This window comes from Drosophila subobscura, chromosome O (assembly GCF_008121235.1).
Source record: "Drosophila subobscura isolate 14011-0131.10 chromosome O, UCBerk_Dsub_1.0, whole genome shotgun sequence".
Taxonomy (NCBI): Eukaryota; Metazoa; Arthropoda; class Insecta; order Diptera; family Drosophilidae; genus Drosophila; species Drosophila subobscura.
Window position 1 is genome coordinate 14,043,272 of NC_048533.1, and position 23,153 is coordinate 14,066,424.

Sequence of the window (23,153 nt, forward strand, 5' to 3'; positions counted from 1 at the left end):
GAAACTGAGTCTGATCGTGCGGCTGCGCGTTTGTTTATTTGAAGTTTTGCACTGCTTGCAAGCACAGCAGCGGCACTGCTTGCTTGGCTCTCTGTGTTGCTTTTGCATGTGACTCTCTTGCTTTGTTTCTCTCTCTCTCTCGTTGTCTCAGCTGTTTTGGTGGACCAGTCGCGTGCTCTGGCAGGGGGAGCTCTGTGTGTGTGTGTGTGTTGCCTTAGGTCAGGTCTCGGCTCTGCCTTTTTTTCTGCTTTAGCTTTAACTACCGTATTCACCGCTGCCGTATTGTCTTGTTGCTTGTAATGAAGACATTAACCGACAATTACCGATGGGTGGTGACCAGCTTATTAAAGCTGCATGACAGCAGGCCCTTTGGGCTGTGTTCTGTGCTTGGTTCAATTACATATTCTCCTTTCACTGGTGCTTCATTTCACCTTTGCACTTTCTATTGCTACGAATTTAACCACAAAATATGATCAGCTCATCCCACATAATTATTTGCGAAATTGTTTTGCAATTCAATTTTGGCAAGCCACGCGATCTGGAGGAGTGTTGGGCCTTTACACTAACACGGGATGTCGATTTGATTTTGCAAGAGGTTTGTTTCAGGTGAAAGAAAATTTGTCACGACTTGAACTATTGCTAGAATCTTTTTCTGTTATAAATCTAGAAACAGATTGGGAATAATTTTCGCACATGAATAAAAAGTAGAGAAAGGAAAGCTCCTGACGAACTCCTCCGATTGGTGCACTCTCTCTCTTCCAGCTGCTAAGCTCATGTCGGCATGTACTCAGCTGCTCTCTCAGAAGTTCTACTTTGTATTCGTTTCGGGTGCAGAGTTGTAGAGCACATCAAATTCTCCATAAAAATCCACAAATTTCTTACATATTTCTGCCATAAAGTATGTGTTTGTTATGCAGGCACTTCATTGTGCGACTTTTTAATTCAATTTAATTAAAACTTGAGCTATAAATCATGTGAAATTATGTGTGCGGGACACGCATTGCATTTGGCCTGGCCCAATGACTTGGGCTACACCCCACCACATTGCATTGCAAATTTGAAGTTTCCTTTCGTTTTTTGTTTGTATTTTTTAATGGATGTCGCTCGATTTCCACAGCATTTACATAATCTGCCAGTTTTTCAAGTTCAGCTGAAATAAATGCAGGCGAGACGGATTTCAGGTCTAATTGAATTGTTGAATGAAATAGAAAAATTATACATAATTTCCCGCTGTTCACCCATAAATAATTAATGAAACCCCCACGGGGGTAACCGAATGAAAGTGCCAGCATTAAATCGCGTGATAAGTGCTTGAGGTCGAAATTATGTGTGGAGAAAATGCAGCTGGATGGTTGGTTGTCTGATTGTCTGCCCGGCAATTTATTAACTCTTATATTTTTATGGGCTTGTAAGTGCCCAAATCGTCCGTTATGGTCATTGTCTGTCGGCTGCACCCTGAGGCTGGGAGCCTAAACAGCGGAGGAAGGACATGACATGCATAGAGAGCACAGGGAGAGGGAGTGCCTGCCAGAGAGCACAGGGAGAGGGAGTGCCGTGCCTGCTGTGGAGTGAAGCACGTGCCAAAACATGGTTTAGAAAGTGCCCGAAGCTCCGCACGGGTCCATGGGTGGAGCCGTAGCCTGTGTGTGTGTGTGTGTTTAGTTTGGAAATGGTCGATAAAAAAGCGATTACTAAATTCAATTTAGTCACAAAGCATCGACGACACCTTTGTGGGATTTTCAATTATATTGCTGCCCGGCCAAAGAAATATGCCAGGCCATGCCGGTGTCTGCCGGTGGACTTGTTTCCATCCATCCGCTCTCCCCCCCACAGGCGCCCTCTGCTGTACCCGCAATGGAAAATGTGGCCAGCAAAAAGGCAAAATGCAAAGCGCCAAAGGCGTGAAAATAATCCATAAAAAGGAAAACCATAAAAAAGGAGAACTCTCTGAAAGAAAAAGTAGCGAACGAAGAAAAAGAAGGTGCCCGGTGGCCTGGTGGCCCCGCACACACAAAAGCTCTGCACTGAAAGAGCAGAAAGCGCGCTTAAATGATTTTGAATTGTGGACAAACATTGGCGACATGAAAATAGACGCGGACGCGCGGGCACGGGCACGGGCAAGGAACAACCGGACGGGGACACGGGCTTGACGTTGTCAACATTGTAGCTGCGGCTTCTGGCTAAAATGTTTGTGGCTGATGCTGGTGCTGCTCCTGCGGTTGCAGCATAGGAGGTATGGTTGCTGGTTAAAAATAGTGCCAGGCAAAGCTACGAACGAACACAAGCTGCAAAAAAATCACGCGCCATGAATCGTACAAAGCGCAATTGAATGGAACTCTTCTCTTGGGCACAACAGGCAGGAGGAGGAGGAGGAGCAACGGGGACCGGGCAACACAGTTGTAGGGATTGCTCTCTGACTTTGACTTTGGTTTCCGCTTGTTGGATGGGTCAGTTGAGTTTGGGACTCTGTTTGGCCAGGCCCCACAGCTTCAATGCAATTTAATGAGAACATTTAACATTGGGACTGCTGCTTGCTTTTCGTTTGTTTTGCCGTCGCAATTGTCTTATCTCTTGATCTTAAAGCTTTGCTTCTTACCTGCACTGCACGCTCTTTCTTGTATTGCTCTCTCAGCAACAACAAGAACACGAGCGCAGCGGAGTTCGAACTTCTATTCTTCCTCTCTTTTGTCCCCAAATCTTGTTGACAAACGGCACCTACTCATCACTTCAGGTGTCGCGCTCCTGCTCGCACGCATTGCATGCGCTTCCAAGCTAACATTACATCTCTCTCTCTCAGCAACAACAAAACACACTCAGCTGAGATGACACGCTCGCTCTCAGCAAAAAAAAAAAACGGAACAAACGGGATTCTACGTTGCTGCGTAGTTGTTGTGTTTATTTTCATGTTGTGCTCTTCTTATTGATTTACATTTTGACTTAACGACTACAGACTTCGTTTATGCTATAAAACTCCAAACTTTTTACCGTATTTTCTAGTGCATATTTTCTCAATGGCTTAGCTTCTGCAGATTCCACGAACCAAAGGGCATTCCCAACTTCGCTTCGTTCCACAATTGACCTACCCATCACCCTCTCTCTCTCTCTTTTCTCTCTCTTCATTCTGTTTCTGTTTCAATTGCAGCTTTGCTTTTTGTACAGCCGCATCTCCCTGGAAGTGCCTGCAACTAACAAGTCGCCGGGATTGCCAGCAGAAATGTACACATACAATGTGTTTTTGTTTTTTCTATTCCGGGCTAAATCAATTGGCATTTCAAATTGCACGCCTTTGAGTGTTGCGCACTGCGTTTGCCATTCGTTTGAGGGAGTTTTTTATAATTGAAAAGTGGCCGGCTGCCCGACAACCAGAAGCAGCAGCAACAGCACAGCAAATCTGCCACCGGGAGATTGGTGGGAGATCCATTCACCTTGTTGTGGCTGGTTGGTGGCTTGTGGCTGCAGAAGAAAACGAGGCTATTTAAGTTTAGGTCGGTCTGCAGTCTCGGCAGTTTAGGAGCAAATAGAGCCATAGCGTCATCATGAAAATGGCCATAAGCATTAGCCGTAGCCATAGCCATAGCCGTAGCCGTAGCCGTAGCCATACAATTAATGCAGATGACGTTGCCGTTGTCCCCTCCATGTGGGCGTCCATCAGTGAGCTCAGTGCAGCTGCAGGTGCAGCTGATGTGTACGTGTGTGCTCAGCCAAGAGCAGCAGCAGACACCAACCAGATTGTGCTTCCTTCATTAGGCACATGCCAAAACGGCCATGCCAGGCACTCACCTCTTGCTCACTCCTTTGGTCCACTAAAAATCTCATTTGGCAACAATCAACCAAATTTGTCCCAGTCTGTGGACGACTCTCAGTGCTCCCATTGTCTGCCGTTGTGTGCGTGTCGCTGCTCTCGGATCGGTTTTTGGGTTTGGCACTTTGTTTGCTGCATAAATAACTTTAGAGTAAATTAATTTATTCGTTGACATGTGTCCGGCGTTTATTCCAAATTGCATTGTCATTATGCAAATGCACTTTGCACTCTTCACCCTGTTCTACCACTCCACATCACTCCACTCGAATTTGCGGTCCACTCAGCTCTCCATTCCTCTCAGCTCTCCATTCCGTTCGTGTGTCTCCATTCCATTCGTTTCTCCATTCTAGTTGACTCTCCCATTCTTCATTCTCCATTCCACTCGTGACGAACTCAGTTTTTCTGTGTTGCGTGTCAGGATTTATTTGTTTATTCAAACGAGTTATTTACACTTAATTTGACAATGCGTGTAATGGTTTGTTAGGCACATACACACACAGACATTAGATATGTTTATTTATCTCCAAAATTTGTTAGTGAATGAATTACACACAGAGACACGGCTGCAAGTGCATGTGGCATTGATTTGCATTCACTTCCTGACAAGGAGCACTTTTCATTGCCTCTCCTGGGAGCTTGATTTGTCTGCTTGGGCATCTAGAATCTATTATCTAATTGCCTTACTGCTTGCCATCTGGATATGCATAAATATCATAAATAAATGAACTTCTACTTGAAGATTTTGGGCAGGGCACTTTTGTTAGGAAAGGGATTAGTAACACTTAAATTATTATCCATTTAATGCATTAAATGGATTGTTAACATGGCTGCTGACATGCACATTTGTGCAGCAGTTATTCCCACGGTTCCTCCTTCGTATTCCTCTTTGCCCATCAAAAGCTTCATCTAAACGTTGCTTTTCATTTACCGATATGGTTCGACGCTGAACTGCTTTACTTCTGCTTTAACTGCTTAACGTATGTTTGAACTGCTTGAATTTACTTTTCGAATTTCGTGCTATTAATGTAAACAAAGTTATGAATTCTACATTTAATCCCAACTCCCATTTACATAACTTTGCTAATCATACAATGAAGAGGGCTGCCAAAAGGTGCGCTTGTTTGTTGTTGCTTACTTTGCTTCGTTGATTGCTTGGTTTTGTGTATTTTTGCTCCGTGCTTCAATCAACTACTGACCAAATAACCGACTTTTCACGCCCGCTGGCATTACATCTATGAATCCTCCCCAAACCCCACTAACAACATTCCGCACCCGCAACTGCAACAGCAGCGGCAGCAGCACTGTGGTTGCCTCATTACAAGAGGGAAATGCTCACGCTTTTCCTTGGCGGCGGCTCCATGTTGCATTTTATGAATGAAGAAAAATGTAATTTTACACTTGAATTGCGTGACTCGCGGAGTGGTTCTCATATTTCACAGAGCAGAGCACAGCCAGATGCCGCAATCCATCTCGTAAATTGAAAAAAAAGAGCATTGATAGGCAAATTAACTGGCATCTGGAGAGTCTCTTGTCTGTTGCACAATCGACACAATTGTGGGAGTTGCACTGGCAGATGAGTGGGCTGCGAGAATGCCCGCATCATTAGGTTCGATCCCCAGACCCAGCTCTTTGATCCTTTCACCCGAGCGCTTCGTACATTCACTTTCAATGTCCAATGACATTCACTTGGCCAGCAAAAACAGGCAATTGATCAGACGGTTGGTTGCCGCCTGCTGTTTGCTGTTGTGGCACTCATTAAATGTGTTTCTCCACAGCGTTGCACTTTGTGGCCGCCACCGAAAGTCATTAACAGTTATGGAACCGCCACGCTGCACCACACCTGAGCCTGAGCCAACCTGTAGCCAACCCCCAAAACTGCAACTTGTTTGCCGATCTCGTTTGGGGCTTCTTGTTGCCCCACAGCAGCTGCTGCTCAGCTGCTTCGTGATTTGTTCGACTGCCGTTGGATTGATTTCGTTTCATGTCAGACACACGAAACATTAATAACGACAACGAAATATTACACATGCCCATTGCCTGCCTGCCTGCCCCTCTGTTTCGTTTTGGCACGAAAAGAATTTCAATTTATTTCGCTTGCTATTTTGTCATATTTTTCCTGCTTCAAAACTGTACAAAATATTCAGTTGCTGGTGAGGCATGTCAGAATGCGATGAACACTTATTAGTGATGGGAAAAAGTTACTTTTTTGTTGCTCTCTTTGCTCCTTTTCACTTTCGGTGACACTCCAAAGAAATTGTTGCACATAATATCTACTTTTAATCGTTAGCATTTAAGCATTTGTGTATTTTTACTACTTTTAAACGTTTGATTTGTATCATTTTTTGTATTTTTTAATTGCTGGAAATTCAATCACGCGCTGAAGTTTACTTTGATACGATTTTGGGCAATTATTACTTACTTTGTGGGACCTAATTTACAGTGTGTAATAAGTTTCTTAACAAGGGAATGTGGGCATGTCTGCCACTGTGCGTAACACAAGAGTTTTTTGTCTGGTAAGAGTGGAAAGTGTAGTCCTTAAACTCATTGGTATTTTTGGTACATTTACAGCACTGGAGGAATATTGATTGCGTACAGCTCTTTAATTATAGTCTGTTTTTATTGCTCTTTGCTTTAATTTTTAACATTATTAATATTTATTATAAGTATTTTTATTGCATTTTCATATTTATTTTTGATTTTCCTTTACATGTAAGTTCCTTGCATTTTTATACTTTTGATAAAGCTAAGACCTTTGTTGGCTGTAGTCTTCCGAATTTTGGCAGAAGTTTTCCCTTTTTAGCCCTGAGAATTCTGATAGAATATGCTCCAAAATTTCCTGCTTAATTTTCTAGAATCCACAGGTTGATTTTATTCAGTTGCTTTAAGTTTATTTACCATTGAACATGAACATCTCTTTTAAACAGACTAAAAACCACTCAACTACGCATCGACTCGTACTCTTCTGCTGTTGAAGAACCGTTATTCTTCTCTGATATTTTCTCTACAAACTATCGTACACTCCACACATCTCCAGCAGCCAGCTGCTGGCCTGAATCTGATCTTAACTGAGTCAATCGAATGCATACATGACTTGGCCACTAAATTTGGGCTGTCTAGCAGGCTGTAAACAAAAAGAAGTCTCTTGATTGAGTTGACTGCCCTGGCAGCGCGGACCAACTCACCAGCAGCTGCCTGCCTGTTGATCCGCTCAACTCGTCCCCATGCGAAGGCCATCGATCGCCCGCCGCCAGTCTTCGCACTTTGTCAGATAAAACTTGCATATTTCTGGGTGATTTTTAGATGCCCCCAGCGAACGCAGCGGCAGAGTGAAAGTCGTTTTGTGCCTGCAAGTTGCATTTGGTTGGATTTGAGATGCGGTAATGCGATGCAGGCGGCTTTTATTGTAGATTTGGATGTCTCTATTCTTTCGCTGAATCACATATTTATGATGCAGTTTGGGTCTTTGTCGTCGTACCCCCCACATAAAAGAAGATAAACCGTTTCGTGTGTGTGTTGGGGGGGTTACATCATAATCAGGTCTATTTCGGCAGCAGCTTTAAATCTTTCACACTTTCTTGGGGCACTGGCTTGGCCTGGTCCCCGCTGCCGAGCAACACTCATTGTTCAATTTTTCCAATTGTCGACCATAAAACACACAAAGACTTATCGGCCGAGTCAATCGTAAATGCAGCAAGCAAGTTGCATGCTGCCGAGCTGCAGGCAGGAGCCAAAGAGACTCGACTTTAGCCATAAGCCAGGCCAGAGACCGCCTTTCATTATCTTCTGTGTGTGTTCCCCTCCGCTGCCATCCAATCAACCCGCTGCCATCGCCTCTGCAGCATTTCGTTTCATTTGTTGGCCAAAATGTCTTGCCTATCTGCATTTTCCAATCGTTCATTTCGCTTCGCTTTGCCTTTTGTCTTTTACTTATTTTTGTTTGTTTAATTAACCCAACAAAAAAGCAAAAAAAAACCAAATAAAAAATATTTCGAACGGGCTCAACCGGGATTTGAACCCGGGACCTCTCGCACCCAAAGCGAGAATCATACCCCTAGACCATTGAGCCTCATGTCGGGCAACGTGCTCGCGCTTGCACTTGGCCATTCGCCTGCCTGTTGCGGCTGCTGCTGTTTTGGCCCGCTGGCACTTTTGGCCCACTTTTGGCTGCCACATGCAGCTGGGACAGACAACAGAAAGTATGCAACAGTCGCTGTTCTGGCCAACTAGTTTTGCTGCGCGCCTGAGCGTGTGCTGTGCAAAAAGCTGCACAGCATTTGGCCAAGCAACAGTTTGCCGCCTCGGAGTCACAGTCTCACAGTCGCCGCTGGGAGCAAACGTGTCCCGCAAGCAGAGATGCGGCAGCTATGAAATTATATCTCAAATATTGGATCAGCTTTTTCCATGAATGTAAATTCATTGCCTTCGAATTTTCATAGCTTCCGCCTGCAGGCAGCTGTCTGCTCGGTGCAGAATAAGTTCTTAATTTGTTTCGCATTCCATTCCATTCCATTAGTTCCATTCCGCCGATCTCTGGTTGAACTTTTATTTAAAGAGAATCGCTCTCCCCTTTTGTCTTTTGTTTTCCTAGAAATAATCTTTATTTGTATTGTTTATTTAGGAAACTTAAAATATGTACAATTTTCGTGCTAAATCTAATATTTAACAAAGAAACTCCAGCTAGAAATTACTTAAAATGAAAGAAAAATGCAACTTAGCTTAGGAGAATGCCTGCAAAAATTAAACTAAAACTAAAAGAGATTTATAGAACCATTTCGTGTGGGCAAAGCTGATGAAAAAATGAGGAAACACAGAGGATACCCCTAAGGGAATGAAAATTCTTTCATTTGTGGATAAAAATGAGATGTCAAAATAAAGAACTTGAGAGTGGGGATACTGTACAAAAGCGACACAAAAACTAACTAAAACAGAGCCTAAATCAAACAAAAAGAGACAAACTTAGTCTAAGGCATTAACTAAACTAAACTCTAATAGGCAGCGGCAAAAGTCTAAGTCTAAGTGGAAGGGAGGGCATTCCCTTGATGCTGATCCTAAGTGAATATATCCTCGACCAGCTGCTTGGTTATGATGCGGTGTGGCCGCGTGGGATTCACCTTGGGACGCTGATAGAGCCGCGCATTGATGGCATACAGTCGGGGCGACAGATCGCAGCGCACATTGAACCACCAATCGCAGACGAAGACCGCCTGCGAGAACTGCGTGCCATTCGGGCAGAGGAAGGTGGCCTGACGTCCATCAATGTCGCAGTAATGCCAGCCTGCGAAGCAAAAGCAAACGCACTCAAGCTTTGGTCAGAGTTTTGTGGTTCGTTGACTCACCCTGGCATCTGGTTTCCATGTCCGCAAAGAATCCGGGATACTCCTGCTCATCGCAGTAGAAATTTGTGTACGGCACCGCCGACAGGATGGGGTAGTCAACACCGGGACGACCTGTGTGTGTGTGTGAATCATTTTGTTATTGCAATTAGTGTGCGTCTCTCAAATAAAAACAAAAACAAAACAAAACTCTGCATGTCACGCATTCGGAGCATTCGGCGCATTCGGTTTCCAATCAATTTCACTTCATTGCTGCAGCCAAGCTTACTGGCAAGAAAACCGCCAGCAAAAAAATGCCCAACTCCTCCATCCGCCCGCCCTCCCTCCCTCCCTCCCTGCCGGCATATGTCAAATGCAGTTGCAGGAAAAAACAGTCCAAAAAATAAACGCGACATAAACAAAAATCCCCCTGGCACTCGCATTCGATCGCGTCTCTGGCGCTAATAAATGAATTTACGAGTAGAATGCACTTCACTTCTGTGCCAAATATTCATTCCGTTTGAGCGGGGGGTTGAGGTCCGAAAAATAATTTAAATTCTCTCTCGCGCTCGACGCTCTCTTTTTTTCGAGCCTGCTGCTGCTGCTGCTGCTGCTGCTGCTGATGTGTCGCCCCAAAATGCATTTTCGCTCTTAACTTCCCCGAATAAACATCTGGGTAGGGGGGAAATTTTTTTTTTTGGCAATGGACCCGAGTCCAGAGGCACTGCTGGGTTTAGGCGTACCCTCGCCATTGGTGGTCATGGCTGTGGCGCATCCTTAATGACCAGACGGGGGGCACGTGTGTTTATTGATTGACTTGTCACTGGCATCAACAAATGGCAGGAGAATACATACATTCCATGGAGTATGGAATGCAGTGAGAACTCTGGCATAACTGGGAGGCTTACTCTATGTAATTGGAGTAGGAAAAAGCTAGGAAATGGAAGGTACTTTCATGGGAGTTTGACAAGGAAAGTTCCGAATAAGTAGAGGCACATTTTGGCAAGTGAAAAGTCACCTAAAAGACAACACTTTTGTTAGCAAATCTTATAGGTTTCAATTTGCAAATTGCTCCTTCCCAAGGCCTTACTTAAACACCAATTAAAATCCTCTGAAACTCCAAGCAAAAACTCACCCGGAATGGACTTGCCCAGCTCCAAATACTCCCGCACCGATGGACTCAAAAAGTTCTCCGGTATCTCCGGCAGATCCTTCTCCTGGCTGCCGCTCTCATCGTTCTCCAGATCCTGCTGCGGCTCCGGCTCAAAGTTGACCGGTTCCGGTGCGCGTGGGCGTTTCGCGCGCTTCGATCGAACCGTTTCGTGGCAATCTGCAAGGAAATAAAAGAGCATTCGGTCAGAGATCAAGCCTTAAATGTCTAAAGTTCAAGGTTTTGCCGAGCAGGGGAAGGCGTTAATGTCAAGTTACGAATAAATATGGGCTTCAACCACTCCTAGCCCAGTTGTCGAGTCAGACGGCAGCCAAAGCCAAGTTAACTTTAACCTCAAGAGTGTCTGACCCGCTTTTGGCTTTGCTTTTGGTTTTGGTTTTGCTTGTGGCGTTGCAGGCAATTGTGCAACAAATGTTCGTTCTCTCATTCTGTTGCAGTTGCAGTTGCAGTTGCTGCTTGTTTCTGATGACAAGTTTCGTGCGGTTGCCGCGCTGACCTTGCGCGCTTCTTTGGCAGTGGGAAAAGATTTGCTTTAAGAGCTGAGCTCGCCGCTGTGGTAATTGCTTAATGTTATTTGTAATACCCTTGCAGAGAGGGGATTGTAGTTATAGGCGGAAACTTGCAAATAACACAGTGAAAATTAATTCGCTTCTGTAAGGCAATTCCTTGCTGCTAGAATTTGACAATCGTTAGAAAGAATCTCCAGCTGTTCTATAATATTTTCTAACTCAATTCTCAATCCGCATTCTGTCTATCATCCTGCTTTACCCTTCAAAGTGATATGAAGACTCCCGCATAATAGAAAATTAAATTGTGTGCAGCATCTGCTTACACTTTAAATAATACCCAAAATACTCCCTAATATTTCAAATATTTTCCTATTTTTTTTTTAAGTTAAAGTCACAGAATTCCTTTCCATTAAATTCCAACTAGATTTGAATGATTTATCCTTTATTTTCCACCTTCAGTAAAAAGAGTATACAAAATTCGTCACACCCAACTTATTTGTTCTTATTTCTTTCTGTTGCATTCTGTTTTAAGCTTTTCCGATTTTGCATAATTCCGTTTTGGGGCTCATTAGCTTGATTTGTTGTTGTACATAAACTTGATGCCGATCTGCGGCGGCGGCTGCGCTCTGCTTAACTCAGCTTGTCCGCTTCCTTCACTGCCAGCCCCCACACGAATCATTTATTTTCGCATTGCCTTGGAAATCTTTGTACATGTTTTATTTTTTGAAGCGAATCTTTTGAGCTTACATTTTGCATGCAGCTGGAAGCAGACTCTCAAAAACTAGTTCTTAAAATTGTATTCTACAGTGAGTTTCAGGCGCAATTTATTCACATTGTGTTGGCAGTTGTCGTTGACTCGGTTTGCTGCCTGTTGTAATTGACCTTAACCTTGTTCCGGCGCTGTCTGTGTGCCCAGTTCTCGGTTTTTTGGTTGCGTAATTGCTTTCAGTGTTGAATTATGGCATCGGTTATTGTTGCCGCTCGTTACGAGGGGCCTTTCGTCTGATATTGATTGTGGTGTGGGCAAGGGAAGGCAATCTCAATGGCAGCTGTGCCAAAGCAGCGCTGCGAAATGACTAATCAAACGATCTAAAAATCTAGTTACGATTGTAAGCAAAAACTTTTAACAAACTATAATTGATTTTTTGTAACTACATAAAATAATTACACAAATATTTTTTTTGCACAAATTCTTCCACAAATTTTGTTTAACTTTGCAAATAGCGTTTTCCAACACTTAAAATAAATACCTGCAGATGTTCTTCGTTATATATGAGCCCCATAAAAGTCTGAGCCGTCGTCAACAAATCGTCGCGCAATTACAAAAAATCGTTAAAACTGTGTGCATAAATATTTGATGGCCTTAACTTTAACTCGAAGTTAACGCAAAATGTATAATTGGGCGGCAGAAAATTAAAGATTTACTTTATTATGGTTTTTGGAAGCAACAAAAATGCTGCGAATATGTCGAATGAAACTTAAAGCCAGCACAATTATGGTATTAGTTTTCGTATGACCCTCGGAAAGTTTTATTCCTGCAATCGTGGAAAAACTCGTTCCATGAGATCTTTCATTGATTTGGTAATCGATACGGAATTGTGATGCAATCCAGCAAACGCACATGTAAATGTGTTTAAATAATAAACAAAATAAACACAAAATAAAACAGTTTACATAAGGATTACGTTCGCGCCAGACCAACTAATTATTCGCACCCCCCCAAACGGACAGGCGCACGCCTCAGAGAGCGCCGAAACCAATTAGGCGGCGTTCCCCTCCCACTCCCACTCCCGGAAATGCAGAAAGCATAAAATTAACAATTAAATTATTAGCGAAACAAACAGCACACACGTGCACACACACACAGGGGGGAGACGGCCAACAAATTGCAACATTAAATTTCGCAAAAATTACAATTGAAATAATTACTGCGAAAAAGAAAAACAATCAAATTGTAATTAGAGTCGAGAGAGGCCAACCAGCCAGCAATTGCGGCGACAAATTTGTAAAAAACTTTGCCACTGATACACTTTCAGGTATCTGTATCTATAGATTGGCTGCGTGCATTAGCCACGCATTTGTTTGGGGGCCTAAATGTCAAATAATTTTGTGCGTGAGAGCAAAAAAAGCGGTGCAAAAAAAAGGAATATATTTTTCTCTTTTGGCAAACGGATGGGGTGTGGGCACTCCCCTTTGTCAGACGTCAGACCTAGCCCGTTTGGCGCTTTGGGTTAGGTAACCTGGACGGACGTTGCTGCCGCCGCCGCTCTGCGTCCCCGCATCCTTCCCCCATTAAATCTGATGATTTCGTTTGGTTTGCTGCCCGCTCCGCTTCTGCTGCTGCGCCGCTTCGGCTGCCGCTCCTCTTCGGCTGCTGCTGCTGCTGGGGCTCGGTTCGGTTCGGTTTTGGTGGCCTGTCGTCGCCAATGTAATTGGGTTTTGCTTGCTCTTTCTGTTGCTTTGGCTTTGGCTTTGCTTTTGGGTTGGCTTTGATTTTGCTTTGCAGTTGCTTCGCTCTGCCTTTGCCTTTGCTTAGCTTTGGTTTGGGCTTTTGTGCAGTCGCATAATTAAAGTAATTGCCTTTCGTTCGGTTTGGTGTGGTGTGTGCGCGAAATCAGCAGCCGAACCGGGTGGGGGGGCAGGTGGGTAAATTAAACAGAAACACAGCAAGGCACAGCGCCTGCCACTGCAACGCATTTCACAATTGTGTAATTGTCGTTTGGTGTTTTGCTTTGAATTTGGCACCTTTTGTTCCCGCCACAACCCCACCACACCATCGAGCGACTGACTGATAAAAATCGCAGCAACTTCAGGCCCCGTTTGGCCCAAATAAATCAAATTTCCACAAAACTTGTATCGGAGTTAACGCATCTGAGAGTCTCTGGCACGCCATGCCGGCTGTGCCGCTCTGAGGATTATAGCCATGGAATAGGAGGAGTCTCATGACTCCATGGCTGGGTTAGGACTCGCGACTCCATGGCTGGGCTAGGTAGGACTCACACGACTCGCGACTCCATGGCTGGTCTTATGGCACTGCAGTTCGTTTCACATAAATTAAGGTTCAGCTTTTCGTTTTATCAGTTATCGGAAAATGTCCTGATGGAATTATTAATGTTTTCTCTCTCATTGCCAGCACGCGAAAGGTAAAGTTTTGAATAGAAAGTCTGACTAACTAAAGAGGGGAAATTGTTTTGGCATGTAAATTAGAAAAAGTTTTTATATAACAGCAGTAAATCAGTTTGTGGTGTGTTTTGAAACCTTTTTCCCTGGGAAGACATTTGACTTTCTCTCTTGCACTAAATTCTACGACAGTCTCTTATTGCCTCGCTCTTACGATCCTCTCTTTAAAAAGAGTGTCTCAGAACGCACTCTCTCAGCAAAAAGAGTACATCAATAGAAACCCAAAAGGCAAGAACAACAGACAGCAACAGCAAAATAACGGAAAACTAAGCACAGTAGAAAAAATTCTCCACAGACAAAAGAGAAACAAGTGACTATGGAACGTTGTGTTTTCAGTTCCACCACGTTCCTGTACAAAAACCAACGAAAGTGCCAATTTATGTTTACAGTTTATGAATTCTCCCCTTAATGAAGTACTTTAAAACAATTTACTGGCGCGAATATCTTATGAGGGAAAGATTTCGCCTTCAAAAACCCATAAATAATGTCCATTCTTCTGGCTGTGCCTTAATCGTTGAAAGGTTCAAAAAGCCAGCCATTTGAGCAGGCAGCCAGAGGTAAATGCAGAGCAGCTCCACACACACACACACACGAGGCGACAATTATGGGTAAATAAATCATGTATAAAAAAGCAAAAGACGAGGCCACACGGCACATCCTTCCACATCAACATGAATTGCCAGCAACAACAACGGCCGGTGACAGCCGGAGAGGCCGCCAGAGCCACAGTCAGTCCACCAGCAACAACAAGATGCATAATTCAGTTGCCATGATGGTGGGATCTCTCTCGGATATGTCCATGGAACGGTGTTCATCCTCCTCCATCTCCTCTTCGCTGTTGTTGTGACTGTGCGTAAAGCGGCGCAAAATAAATTAAGCTCATTATATAATTGAATCCTTGATAGGCTGATTATCCACACGGCTTGGTCAGCGGACTGGTCTGCTGTCCAGCCTCCCTCTCTCTCTCTGCGTTCGCCCCATCCGCTCATCCGCTTATTAAAAGGATAATGCCCAGTCAAACGCAAAGGATGCGAAAATGGCCAAACGCAAAAATTATGTAAATGAATTTCCTGTTGCATGTGGCGCGCGGTATCCATGCGTTCAGCGACATTGCCATAAATCTGCCAGGTGTGCTGGTCGAATATAGAATGAGCTATGGAAAGAGCTACAGAATGAGCTACAGAATGAGATATTTGCCAGTACATACCAGGGGAAGTGCTCTAGATAACTCCAAAGATGTCTGTATTCAATTTTAATATTTATCAAAATTATATCCAATTAATTCACACATTTTCTTCAACGTTTGTTACCTCTTTTGCCCTAAGGATAATTCTGTATGGAAATCGATTGGAGTTGACTCGAAAAACACATCGAAAAGGAAATATTTGCATGGTTCCCTTGAAATTCCAGACATAAATTCCACAAATTAAATGAATACTCCACTTTAACAATTTGTAGAATTATCTAATCCATTTTTCTTTATCCTTAAACAATCGCACACAATGAGACAAAATTGTCTTATGTGGAGCACAATTGCTGGTGCCACAATCGCAGCCACTTCCATCTTTTAGGCCGCCAAAAAACCAACTGAAAAATTGTCGCAGACTCCACCTTAAAAATGGTTAAAAAAAACCACAAAAAGAATAGAGAAAATAAAATAGTTTTTATGTCTAGTGGCTGTGTCTCGTATATTTTAACGGCAACTTCATGCAGTCACGATTTGGCACACACACAAATAAATCTAGATATATGTTTGTATTTGTATGTAGAAAAATGTGTGTGTAGTCGCATAGTCACAGCCTCCTTAATCTATTGACTAAATGCATTGCATAAACTGTCGGGGCCAAACCTCTGCGAGCGAACAAACCTAAAAACAATGCCACAAAATGAACGAGTTCGCTCGCCCGCAACGTGCTGCAACGTGGCTGCGCTTTCAATGGCCGCGCAAATAGCTCAAAGGCAGTCGCTTTGTCTAGCCAGCACACAGTGCTGCCCAGCCCTGCCTGCCCCCCTCTTGGCACAAACGTTTAAATTATGAACGAAAATACCCAAAAATCCACAAGCGCAGAGAACTTTGGGGGCTCAAACCCAACCGAATTGAATACGAAACAGCCGCTAGAACTGCCAGCTCCTCGCTGTCTTTGGATTGTTATCGCTGGCCATAAGACACCCACCAATAACCAGCATAACTATATCCAAGCCAAGCCAAATCCAATACAGGAAAGCGCCTTAAGCCATTTCCAGTTAACTCCTCGCTGCTGCCACGTAACCGTGCCGCTAGTCGCTCCGAGGCCTATGCGAGATTTCATGGGCGGTGGCCAGCAGAGTGGAGCCAAAAATATATCATACCAAAAAACCGTTTTCCACTTCATTAATTTATGGAACTGTTGTATAAGTTTCGGACTGCTGGTCGGGCTGCTCATTACAAGCATAAATTTGCATTTGGGGTGTAGGCGGTAGCGCGCCTGGAATTTCGCTCGAGGAAGGGTTTCCATGCAGCAACGTTGCAAGTTGCGAGTTGCGAGTTGTGTGTGATCGATCTTACAAATTACATTTATTTATTCTCCTTTTTTTTGAGCTGAAATTGTTTGGGTTGGGGCAGCTTTACTGCTGTTAAAAATCGAAGGAACTTGGTGAAACTTTTTAGCCGAGAAAAAAAATTAGCAAGAAATCTAAAAAAATATTTTAATATTATCTGCCATAAGCAAATTGTTTGTTGTTAAAAGTTCTTCCATAAAGTCGCCTTTACATGTTCAACTATCTTTAAAAAATTGCCAAAAATTTCTAAATCCCATAATTATATCCACCAATAGACTTACCCTGGCATGGCCATGGCTCTCACCTACTTAAAGTCACAAAATAAACAATCAGCCGATCATCGTTGTCTGCACACACACACGCACACACACACGCACAGCTTAATAAGCTTTTATATGTAATTATGCATTTTTATTTCATGTTAATTGCATTGAAAGGCCACGCGGCGAGTGGTTCCCACAGTTCTCCCAACCACCAAAAGGAGACAGAACAGAGAGAGCGAGAGCGAGAGAAGGGAGCGGGAGGTGAGCTTCGCTTGCCGCGGCCGTGCAGTTTTTCATGTCCGCATGTCTCATAAATATAAATGACTGAATTTTTCCGCAATTTGTCGCACACAAAACAAGTTTCATTTTAATTGAAAATTATGCCAGAGCATTAACATGAGCCCACGATTTAATGGACTCTGCGCAGGATTTTTGTGTGGATGAGCTGCGCTGGAGAATATTTTTAAATGCAGGAACGTTGAGGAGTGCTGCAGAGGGATTACTTTTCTAAGGGAAATTCTTTGGATTTTAGAAAATAAAAACATAAAAATAATACGTAGGTAAATAATGATAAGAAAAGGGAAATTAGAATCAAATTCTGAAGATGATTCTAGCTATGATTATGAGCAATGTTCAGATTGAACCTTCATTTAATTGAATTATTCTGCACATTGTAATTTATAGAGTTGCACACTTTGAGGCTATGAAAGATTCTTTCTTTAAAGTTGATTCCGAAGGTTCTAGAAAACCTTTTGGTGCACTCTACAGCCAGCCAGAATTTTCATATGCACTTTTTGTGTGACAAATTGCGAAAAAAAAAACTCAATCGGAATTAAGGCCTGGGATTAGTATTATGTGTGTGGCAGACCGCATTTTTTGCGCTGTTGTCTTGGCCATTTGCATATGTCAGCTGGGCAGGAGGAGAGGTGCTCCGATGGCCGATGTGTTGGCTGTTTGGCTGTTTGGTTGACAGCCGCATAAATTGTTTTCTCGTGTGTACCAAAATGTTTGACTTACGCGCAAAAATGTTTGCAAGTCTTTTGTGTGTCTGTTTCTTTTTTTCTTTTTGTTTGTCAATGCATTTGGGTGTTTGCATTTGTTGTTAGCCAGGCATATAAATCAATTAATATGAACACGAAAATGCAGCATGTTTTTCCTTTTTGGTTGCATTGCGTGTGGCTGCAGCTGGACTTGGTGGCTTTTAACCCACATCCTGGTGCGACAGAGAATTTATTGACCCATAGCGTGGCCAGGGAATGCGACTGAGCCTCGGACTCTATGTCATAAAAGTTTCCGCTTGGCAATCATTTATCGTTTTCCCACAATTAGTTAGCTGTTTGGCATCTCGCATCTTGCATCTCGCAATAATTGAAAATCATTTGCATTCGAATGGCAAATCATTTGCAGTGCCTAAAGCGGATGTGCTGGCTTTTAACCCAGCAGCCGCGGCAGTGGCAGCCGCGGCATCCATAAGTATCAGCGGCAAAAAGGTTGTTTCAGCAGTTAGTTGCATGCATTACGTGTACCGCTGGCTGATTTGTGTGGCGGCTGCCTGTGTCGGCTGAATGCCTAATGTGAGTGGGAAGCCATTCGTCTCGAGATGGGGCGCCCAGCTTGAGGGATTCACTTTGATGCAATGCACTGCAAGTCCCAACATACAGCTAGATCCGCTGCTTAATCGCGTCTTTATGAAGCACACTTGGCATTACCTGGCAATCACTTTCAAATTTTAGATTGTGTGTTTTTCGAGTGCGAGACGGGCAGGACTCCAAGTTGCGATGGCAAGACTATAACAACTCCCACGCTGCTATAGTTTCCAAAAGGGTTACTCTTTCTACAAACAAGAACTATGACTCTGTCATTTGTCATTGGCAGATTCTTTAGAGTTACTGACATTGGGTACAAAATATTAACAAAATTCTTTGTTTCTTCTTTCGCGTTGAGTATTGAGTAATCTGTGATCATTGTCAGGGCCCGCTGCATTTAACAGCATTTAAATCTGTAGCCATTGCTGCTGCCTAAATTTACTTTCTATTAATTTTCGCTCATTACTTTTCACACTGTACCGCAACTACAGTTACATACGCACATACTCACTGCAGAAGTTCTTTATTCTCTTTCCCTTGCGCTTTGCTCTCGTTTCTAAGCTCTTGCGCTCTCTCTTGGTGGCTCGCGCTTTCGCTAAAGCTTTGCTTGCGTAGGGCACGGCGGGCAATGCAATTAGTTGTAAATTCGTCTTTTACTTGCTCTCTTTTTCTTCAACAGATGCGTCGGAAGCTCTCTTTTCTGCACATGTTCCGCAGTGTGTTTGTGTGTGTAGACAGCAGGTAAAACGGAACGACGCATTGACGCCAGCAGCAGCGCACTTTTCTATGCACATAAGAGAGGGCCTTGCCGATCGCTTATCTGCATACATATTTACACATACTCGACCTTTCGCTTTTCGATGCTTGCATGAGTGAAACCTTTCTGTACATCCACTACCCATTGAGTAGACCCCGGAACTCCACATTATTACAGGGTAATGACGCTTTGGCATTTGCCTCGTCGCCTTGCCAGTGGTGTGGCTGAGTGGGCAACTGCTTTTGACATGAAATTTGTATTAAATCCAAGTAATAATCAAACACAATGCCAGAGTGACTGTTAATTAGAGGCAGGCCACAAATCGCACCTCATTGAAATGGCAAATAGCAGAAAGCAGACGAAGGCGTCGGATCACATAGCCTTCGACTTGGTCTCTTAATTTTATTATTACTTTTTTGTACGGCAACATATCTACATACACATTGTTTTTTTGCATTTGCTTTTGCATTTGCCACAGAAAATGTCGTGCAGCATTTGGTTCGGTTTTGGCTTTAGCTTTTTTTGGGGTGCGGACTTGGGCAACCTTCAAATCTCAGCCAAATGTCAAATGCCAAATAGAACTTTTCCGTCTGTACGGGGGAATGTCTCACTGTTTGTCTGTGACTGTCTGCCTGCCTTGTGGCTGGCTAATGGTGATGATGCTGATGATGGGGCTTGGCATATTAGAAAGTCTTGGACATAAAGTCTCATAAATAACCTGAACTTTTGCCACAGTGGCCAATAAAACATAAAAATATTTTCGCAGCGTTGTTTCGTGTCTGGGGGATGTTGCAACTAGCTGGCAAAGGCTCTGTTCCCATACGCCCCAGACGCGGCTACGCGTGCGCGCCAAGTGGCTGGACAGCCTGGGGACCAACATCGACCCACCAACACCACTGACCATAAAATGAAGAGAGAGACACGCAGCCATCTCGGCATCGTCGCCGTTTTGGAGGCAGTTTCGGCTTTGCGGTTTTTTCATAGCTTGACACATCAAGGCAGGCACTCGTTCCCACCTCCAACAGCATTTCATTTATTCACACACTTGGCACGCACACACACACACACAGAGACACACGCAATACACACGCAGAGACGTCCATCAAAGCGGCTTCGCTGTCGTGTAATCTGCTTGAATTTATTGCGCTTAACTTGCATTTTTCTGCTTGTAATTTGATTTAACTAAATCCGAGTTAGGCCCGGCCAAAATAAGCAACGTGTGGCAGCTTGGTGTGACCATAAATGCGTTTCTAGCTGCTGTACAGTTGGATACCCTGCCGCATGTGGTGGGTGCTTGGACTTTGGAATGGGAAAGGGAACAGCTCTCGCGAATACTTTATCTTCTGATCAAACCCATATATCAAATATGTAGACCCAAAAACAATATGCCAGTCAATCATATCACTCAGCGATTGATTGATTCGCAAATTTCTGCATTCGTTTAGGGTTTGGGGTGTGATTGAACGAGGCAGCAGCGAGTGGCACACGACAAAAATTGTGCACCCAGATGACATCTAGGCCTTTGAATTGTGAACGTTTCGTTTTGAATTTTACTATGAACCTTTGTTTTATTTTTAAAAGTCTTTGAAAGCCCCAGAAAGAGCAATGGGCTCCTTCGATTCCTTGTCCCAAGTCTGCAAGTCTCCAAGCAAGCCCAAGTCCATGCCAGCTCTTAGATGAGCGTTGGGTCTAAGTTTGGAGAGCTGAAAGGTTCGTTGGAGACTTCCAGTATAGATACTGTAGCGGAATATTTGGTACCAAGCGGTCATTCATACTTTGTACTCCGCAAATTTTCACATCTTTACACCGTTTATTCCTCGAAGTTTTACTATTATTTTGCAACAGGCAAGTCTACATACATACGTATAAGCATTAAATACATTCAATACTAACTAAAAATCCTTTACCAATATGTTGGTTTCCCCCCTCTCAACCCTCAACAAGTGTATCTTTGATGTTGGATAATTTACGGGCATACAAGTCCCGACTTGACAAGTACATGGCATGCGGGGTCCCATTGATGCCATATTTTTGGTTACTGCTTTTGATTTATTTTTCACTTACCTGTAAATAATAAATATCCACACATAATGACAAACACCAAAGTTATCCTGGGCAACATGTTGTGGCTTGGCTTGGCCTGCTTCTGGCTGTTTGCACGTTGCTCGATTGGACTTCTCTCTTCCTCTCTCTCTGCCGCTCCTCTCTTTGATTCGCTTTTCACAGTTATTATCCACTCGATGGCTTCGACTGCTGCTCACTCTCACTTGCTGGCAGCGACTGTTGCTCACTCTCACTTGCTGTCAGCGACTCCTGCTCACTCTCACTTGCTGGCTGATGTATGTTTAATGCACTTGCGGAACGAAGTAACCAAAAACCGCGATCGTTTTTCACACAATATTAACTATTAACGGTAATAACGATGTGGGTTGGGAGGGAGACGAGACGCGCGTGTCTAGCTGAAATCACGGCTATTTAACGAATCGTTAAATTTCGTTTTAAAAAACAATTACAATCAATCCGTTTTTATTGGCAACAGTCGCAGCAGCAGCAGCGGCAGAAGCAAGCGTCGGCAGCGCCTACCTATTAAGACAATTTGCAATTGCAGCACTCGTTTGTGTTTGTTTGTTGTTGTTTTTGTTTTCTGCTTTTATTATTTTGTTTTGCCTGTTGCCTGAAGTTGGTGTTGTAGTTGGGGGGGAACTGGAGTATCGCGCAGCGAAAGATTGCCTCAAATTTGCATGAGTTTGGCCTGGCCTATAAAGCGGCTAAGTACAGGCAGGCTGGCTGGCAGGCGGCACATACACTCCCGTATCGTAACGTATGTGGTTGCCTAATATGCCACCAAAATAGCGGGCGGGTGCTTCACGTTTGCAGTGGCAGTTACAGTTGCCGCAACGCCAGTAAGTTGCAGCTTGCAGCAGCAGTCGTAGTCGCAGTTGCAGTTGCCACAGTTTTTTCCTGTCGCGTCGAGACAATGGGGCACGAATATGGCACAACAGCAGCCAAGGCAAGGCAAGTCGAGTGGCGGCTTAAAGCAGATCAGATCCCCCGTGATTGTCGTCGCCGTCGATCTGCATTTGTTTCACTTTTATTATTATGGCCTCAAATTGTCTCGGACGAACGGGTGTGTGGTGTATATTGGCCGGGTACAATCAGTTTCAAAGTTTTTGTTTTTGTTTATTATTTTGTGTTCAACCGTTCAGCAAGACGCTACAAGCTCGACTGACAGCAGGCAATTGTTGTTGAATTGAATAGTTGGATATTTACTGGGCGCCCAAACGGTTGAAAGCTTTGGCTGTGGCTCAAACTGAGACTCGGTCTCCAACTCATACTCCGGCTCAAGGTGAATTTACCTGCAAGGTGATGTTGTGCGCTGTGGGGAGTAGCAATGGCTTATTCACCACGCACAGACAGGCAAGCGCTGGAAAGGGTTAGAGCTAGTGATATTGCTTACCGCAAGAGGACGCCACCTTGCAAGTGAACTCAACATGCGTGCGACTGCAGCTCTTGAGTATTTCCGAACTCGTTTGTCGTGCCTCCAAAATTACCTCAGCTTGAGCGCAAGCCGCTGCTTGCTTTTGCCCACTTTTTAATTGTGCTAACTAGCCGGCCTGCAACTACTAACTAGCCCATGCTCTGCTCTGCTCTGCCATGCTCCGATCTGTACTCTCTGCTCTGTCTCCAATCTGGCCAGCCTTACGCAATTTCCAATTGGTCGATGAATCACAGACCGGAGACCCTATTCCTCTTGTGCCGCAGCAGCAACCTTCGCCGAGTTGCGCGAATCCGTGGCTCAGACCATTAAGCGACGCCAAAGAACAAACAAAAAAGTCAGACAGCAGCAGCTTTTAATTAATCATGTAACTATGTTTTTTGTTTCTATAAATTTAAGGTTTTGTGGCACTACATATTAGAATGGTTTTTGCAGCAAATGGCCTTTCATTTTTTGGGGTTTTCTTGAGTGCTTCACGGATGACCTTGCGGCTGACTGGCTGACTGCCACAGGAAGCAGCAGAAGCTTCTGCTGTCGAT

The 23,153-nt window shown here is 43.9% G+C and overlaps 2 protein-coding genes and 1 non-coding gene across 3 annotated transcripts in view; 1 reads left to right on the plus strand and 2 right to left on the minus strand.

Moving 5' to 3' along the window:
- The window catches only part of LOC117896266, a 64,924-nt gene that overhangs the window by 34,315 nt on the left and 7,456 nt on the right, over nt 1-23,153 (plus strand). The window lies entirely within an intron of this gene.
- Trnap-ugg lies at nt 7,797-7,868 on the minus strand. The gene has a single exon. It is a non-coding gene; the product is annotated as a tRNA-Pro (tRNA).
- LOC117896270 lies at nt 8,610-22,261 on the minus strand. Its single transcript, XM_034804461.1, has 4 exons — nt 21,183-22,261; nt 10,250-10,444; nt 9,139-9,249; nt 8,610-9,077 (listed from the first exon to the last, which is right to left on the minus strand). The coding sequence occupies exons 1-4, from the start codon at nt 21,238-21,240 to the stop codon at nt 8,851-8,853; spliced, it is 591 nt and encodes a 196-aa protein (XP_034660352.1). The 5' UTR covers nt 21,241-22,261; the 3' UTR covers nt 8,610-8,850.

What these genes read in the sequence shown, in the direction of transcription:
- LOC117896270 (XM_034804461.1), bottom strand. Translation starts at nt 21,240, where the DNA reads ATGTTGCCCAGGATAACTTTGGTGTTTGTCATTATGTGTGGATATTTA. An exon ending in TGGATATTTATTATTTACAG is followed by an intron (nt 10,445 to 21,182) that starts GTAAGTGAAAAA and finishes ATTTCCTTGCAG; the next exon opens with ATTGCCACGAAACGGTTCGA. An exon ending in CATGGAAACCAGATGCCAGG is followed by an intron (nt 9,078 to 9,138) that starts GTGAGTCAACGA and finishes TTTGCTTCGCAG; the next exon opens with GCTGGCATTACTGCGACATT.